Here is a 6,296-nt window from a genome sequence, read left to right as displayed (position 1 = left end):
ATAGGTATTTCAATCATTGAAAAGTTTGTAAACCATTTGTAATGTTTGAATCTTTGTTTTTTCTTGCCCAGACATGTGACAAGTGGAGATGGAGAAATTGCTTTCAAAATGATAAAGACCAACATTTCATTAGTTGTTGCACAGCTCGATGACATTCGCAAACATCCGAAGTTAGTCTCTTATTTTTATTTTTCTATTTATTTATTAATTATGCTGATCACTCTTATTTTATCCATGCTAGTCTGGATGGGTTTTTTTTTTTTTTTTTTTTTCAATTTTTTAGTAAATATCTACATTGCTTCCATTGGTGAGTGTGTTTTTTCTCCAGTCATGAAGTAAGTATGAGATTTATTATCAGCTAAACAAACTGAAATGAAGCAAACAGATTTATTACATCTTCTTCATGACAATAGTAAGTGATATGAATGGTAAGTTCCCTAACATTTTGTCCTTTATGGCTACTGTTTCTCAATATTACTTAGCATTCCCAAAATGAATTGCTTTCTGATAATGTCTTCATATCCGAGTATAGCATTTGTACTCCTGATATTTTGTCTCCATACTCAATTCCTTGTCGCTGAAGAATCCTTGTATGATATTACAAGAAAATTACTTATTCTATTCTAATGTTTGTTTTTGTATTTTAATTGCAGAAAGTTCATCTGCCTAAATGATAATATCGACCATTCAATGGCAGAAGCCAAAATGGTAAGTACATTAAACTTCTGGGTTTTATAAACTGAAATGGCACTATTTTTTGTAGTCATTACTACTACTGATAATATTATGAAGTTCCTTCATCTGCTACAGTCCTTGCAACTATGAATTATCAACCATACTAAATTTGATAAAATCCTTGACACCCATACTCTCAACCAAATTTTGGTATTAAAATTGTCTGCATAAATTATAAATATATATTTCCATCCACATGGTTCTGGGTTCAGTCCCTCTGTGTAGCACCTTGGGCAGGTACCCGACCAAAGCCATGTGAGTGGATTTCATCATCATCATCATCATCGTTTAACGTCCGCTTTCCATGCTAGCATGGGTTGGACGATTTGATTGAGGACTGGTGAAACCGGATGGCAACACCAGGCTCCAATCTAATTTGGCAGAGTTTCTACAGCTGGATGCCCTTCCTAACGCCAACCACTCAGAGAGTGTAGTGGGTGCAAGAAGCCCATTGTATATATATATATATATATATATATAGTTGTGTGTTTGTTCCTGCCACAATTGCTTGACACCAATGTTGGTGTGTTTATGTCCCCATAACTTGGCAGTTTAGCAAAAGAAACTGATAGAATAAGTACCAGGCTTTAAGTCCTGGGGTCAATTTCTTCAATTATAAGGCAATGCTCCAGCATAGCCATAGTCAAATGACTGAAACACATAAAAGAATGCCTAATAGATTTCTTTCAGTTTCCATCAATGAAATTTTTGGTTAACCTGGGGCTATAGTTGATGACACTTGCTCAAGGTGCCATGCAGTCAGACTGAATCCAAACCATATGGATGTGAAGTAAGCTGCTTAACTACATAGCCGTGCTATATTCTTGCAGAATGGTTCTTTTGTTAATGTATTGGTTATATCTGTCCATTATAATTACATTAACTCAGACACTTTTTACCATCTATTTTAACCCTTTAACAGTTAGACCATCCATATCCGACCCAAATATTGTACCAGTTTTATGTTCAAACTGACCAGATCTGCCCTCTCACACCTACCCTACAATGTAATTCAAAAAATAAATTACACCATCGATATCCCAAAACCATGAGATAATGCATGATTAATTCAAAACAATGTGAATAAAAATGCATTGCATTTGGCAGAGTAATCTGAATTCTAGATATTAGTGTATATCCAAAATATACACTTAACTATTTGTTTCTTGAGTATATTATTACTTGTGTCTGAAAAATGTCTGCATTTGTAGACAAGAAGGACTTTATTTTATCCAAGCAACCATGGTGTCTGTTGCAAAACAATTTATCTGGTTGACAAGGCCAGTCTCAGAGGTTTTGTCTATTGCAAGATTTGAACTCAGCACTCTTAAGTAGCAAAATACTCATCAGTTTTAATCTACTTCCATTGCCTATACTATAAGGTTGTATTCTCCATTTCCTTGTTACTATCAACTGCTAAATGTCTCACACTAGAGTAATAATAAATACGTCTGCCAAGGACTGACTGTAACCTTTTGATATAGTATGTGATGGCCACATTTTGAAGAATATTCCAATTATTCAATTGGCTTTGGCTGAAGTTTTAGCAAATCATGTATTAATAGGAGCAAGGTTATTGTCACTTCCAGTAAAAGCTATTCTTGCAATTTAAAGTATAAATGGACAAGCTGGCAGGACAACTGAGCAACCAGCTAATAGTTTGGTAGTTTGTATTGTCATTGTTCTGCTCGATAGTAAAAACATTTGATTTTAAATATGTATCACAGCTGATATAATTCATTGTTGTTGGCAGCAGCAGCTGGAGCACTGTGCAGTTAATTGATCCATTGGTTTTCAATGGGGAAATCAATTCCTTCTGCAGCATCTGCCAACAATGAACTGATGTTCACTCTAGTGACTGGCACGATTTGTCTCGCATTCATTAATCCACACAAAACAACAGAAACCAGATATAGACACTGTATCATTGTGATTCATAAAAACATTCACTTTAACTATACAAGCAAAATATGTTACCAATTTACTGATTTCTTTTTCGTTTTTTTCCTTCTAGGTCAAAGCTATTTTAAATGATTTTTTTGAATCAATGTTTCCAATGCAATCACATTTTGAACTCCCAAAAGAATACCGGAATCGTTTTCTTCATTTACATGAACTTCTTGAATGGTAAGCATTCAAATTGTCTAATAAACTTGGATCAACCAAATTCTTTGGCCCATGAATTGGAACATTTGCCATAGTGAATGATCGAAAGTAAAATAATTGCCTTAACAATTCAATGGATATGTGTTGGGCCAGTGTTTCACTTTTTTAGAGTTAATTAAATATTTATCAGCATCATCATTTTTACATCTGCTTTCATGTGACTGCTTGGGTTGGATGGGTCATTTCAAACACTGTATTTCTTCATTTGTTGCATTCCTTTGTCATCTTTGTAAGGTCCAACATCTTGTGAATAGGTTTTATTACCTCTACCCATACCTTCCTTAGTCTCTCTCTTCTACAGTTTCTATCCGTTTGGATCTTTTGCCACTTTTTTGCCTATCTGTTATCATCCATAGACATTAAATGTCTGTAACAATGCAACCTTTGTACTTACACATCACAAATGATAACTTTTAGACCTAGTTTATCCAGTAGAGCATGCCTATTCATTTCTCTCCAATCTTTACATACCTTTTGCATTTAGTATCCATTTTTCATCATTGTACAGCATTTCACTTCATATACAAGCAATACAGTCTACTCTTTACTCAAAGAAGAATCCTTTTGTTGTCAGCAAAGGTGATTGCTCCTAGACCATTTCCTGCCTTACCCATATTCTGGCTACTATATCTTCAGTTCATCTTCCTCCACTTCTGATCAAGTTGCCTAAATAACAGTAGTTATCGACTACTTCTATAGAACTCCTTAGCATTGAAAAGAATTTATTTTACTGTTGTATTACAGAAGCAATGACAAGTGATCATGACCTTTGGCAATTTGCTTTGCTTGAAGAGACAAGTCTAACCCAGTGAAATCAGTGCTGGTGACACATGAAAGCCACCCATGCCAGTGGAATGTAAAAAGCACTCACTACACTGTTGGAGTAGTTGGTGTTAGGAAGGGCATCCAGCTGTAGAAATCAAGCAAAACCAGACTGGTGTCTGGTGCAGCTCTCCAGCTACCAGTCCCAGTCAGACTGTCTGACCCAGAATAGAAAAACAGAGGCTAAATGATGATGATGATTGCATCAAAGTCTTTATTCACCATCAGACTGCCTGTGATCCTAATGCACCTCTTGTGCATTCGTAGTTTGCATCTCATCCATTTTCTGCTTATTAAGCACACCTACTTCCCTCATTTTAGAAAAAATTTGCTTTTCTACTTTCTAAAACTTTGTTCCCTCAATTCTATGTTTGTTTGTCTTTTAAGTCTTTCACAGACTTAAGAGGTAGGTCTTCAGTATGTAGAAGTTTCCATGGACAGCCACTCTTGGTCTCCTCTGTTATAGGTTGGAGAATTATATTAATTAGAGTGAGAGAGTAACTAAGCCTTGATAGACACCTGCCTAGACATGATAAATTCCCTGCTGATTTCATTGTCAACTATAATATAATCATCATCTTCAACATTTACTTTTCCATTCTTGCATGGGCCAGACAGAATTCATTAAGGCAGATTTTACTACGGTGGATGTTATTTCTGTTGCCAACCCTCACCTATTTCCAAACAATGTAATATTTCCCCATGGCCAAACATGTTCCTACAGAAGATAAGAAATGAAGAATGCCACTTGTATGACAGTGATACTCTTTTACATCACTGCAAAGTGATGTCAAAACAAGGAGATTCAAACATACACACACACACACATTCACACTTACATACATATGTGGGATTTCTTTCAAATTCCATTGATCAAATCCATTCACAAAGATTTGGTCAGCATGAGGCTCAAGGTGCTTGCAAATTTGGATTGAACCTGAAACCATATGATTGGGGAGTAAATTTCTCAGCCATTCAGTGATGCCTATATCTGAAAGTCAACATCGATTAGGAAGTCACTTAGTGTTGTCATAATACTGAGAAGTTTTAATATTTTACTTTTGTTTATAGATTAGAGAATAAAATGTTCAAAGATGCCGTCTGTATGAAAAACAATAATTTAATTAGTGTTAAAATATTTAATGTAATGAGAACAGAAAAATTATTAGCTATAACTGCAGTGGGATAAAAGGCAATATTATTTCTATTGTTCTAGCAAGTACAGGTGATAAAGTTGGTTACATTTGTTCTTAATATACTACCTCACTAAAGAATAGCTTTCTTAGAATAGTAAGGAGATAATCATTAAGTAGGTATTTACTGTAATGTACATAATTTCCTATGCCAATTTGTAGTTGATTTTGTATCTATCTCCTTTACTGCGTAATTATTTCTAATTAGCTTTTTAATATTGGTTTCAAATATTGGCACAAGGCCAGCAGTTTTGAGGATTGTGTATGTAAATTACATTGACCCATCATAAACTGGTACTTATTTCATTGACCCAAGAGAATGAAAGGCAAAATCAACCTCAGCAGAATTTGAAATCAGAACATAAAGAGACGAAATGACATAAAGCATTTTGCTTAGTGTGCTAATGATTCTGCCAGCTCACCACCTTATAGCTTTTTAATATTCAGTACATTAAATATGTTAACACTGTTCTAACATTTAGTTTGTAGGTTCCTTTAGAGTTTGGCTATCAAAATAAAAAACAAAAAAGTACTCCTGAAATATATTTTACTGTTTCTATTTTAGGCAGAAATATCGAAACTGGCTCCGGTTTTGGACATATTTAACTTTGATCATTTTGGTGATGTTAGCACTCCTATCCTTCTGTTCTGACCGAGTAAGCATATATTTATATATTTATATTTGTTTTCCTTTCAGAGGGTTAACTAAATGAAAATAACTATGTGATTGTATTATTGTGATAATATTCCCATGTGATACACTAAGCTGTATAAAATTTTAGTTAAATTGAAATTCAGATCATTCATTTTCTTGAAACAAGTTTTCTCATTAGATTTGAGTTTTAATTCATAATTTCTCAGTACATCATGGTTGAATGTATTTATCTATTTGAAAGTATAATTGGTTTAAATACCAAACACTGGACCTAGAGCTTTCAAATACATAAACACATTTCATCTTGATGTTATAGAACTTGGCACTAAAATTCAAATCTAAAGATAAAAACTTGCTTCAAGCAAATTAATGATCAGGATTTCAAAATTCGTTAAAGTTATCGCCAGATTTGATGTATGGTAGAGTCACACAAGTATAATCATGAATGCTTGGTTAAAACAAGTTTATTTTTCTACCATGTAGTTCAAGGTTTAATTCTACTGCATGGAAACTTGAACATCATCATCATCATCATCATCGTTTAACGTCCGCTTTCCATGCTAGCATGGGTTGGACGATTTGACTGAGGACTGGTGAAACCGGATGGCAACACCAGGCTCCAGTCTGATTTGGCAGAGTTTCTACAGCTGGATGCCCTTCCTAACGCCAACCACTCAGAGAGTGTAGTGGGTGCTTTTACGTGTCACCCGCACGAAAACGGCCAC

At 34.7% G+C, this 6,296-nt stretch overlaps 1 protein-coding gene across 1 annotated transcript in view; it reads left to right on the top strand.

Moving 5' to 3' along the window:
• The first annotated feature begins 52 nt into the window (after positions 1–52).
• LOC128248384 (N-acetylglucosamine-1-phosphotransferase subunits alpha/beta-like) overlaps positions 53–6,296 on the top strand; it is a 9,658-nt gene continuing 3,414 nt past the window's right edge. The window contains exons 1-4 of the mRNA XM_052969710.1: positions 53–170; positions 654–708; positions 2,750–2,862; positions 5,482–5,572. Of these exons, the coding sequence (XP_052825670.1) occupies positions 109–170; positions 654–708; positions 2,750–2,862; positions 5,482–5,572 (321 nt within the window). The 5' untranslated portion in view covers positions 53–108. The remainder of the gene's footprint in view (positions 171–653; positions 709–2,749; positions 2,863–5,481; positions 5,573–6,296) is intronic.

The sequence above is a fragment of the Octopus bimaculoides genome, chromosome 7 (assembly GCF_001194135.2).
Source record: "Octopus bimaculoides isolate UCB-OBI-ISO-001 chromosome 7, ASM119413v2, whole genome shotgun sequence".
Classification (NCBI taxonomy): domain Eukaryota; kingdom Metazoa; phylum Mollusca; class Cephalopoda; order Octopoda; family Octopodidae; genus Octopus; species Octopus bimaculoides.
This window is presented reverse-complemented; position numbering and strand designations above follow the sequence as displayed.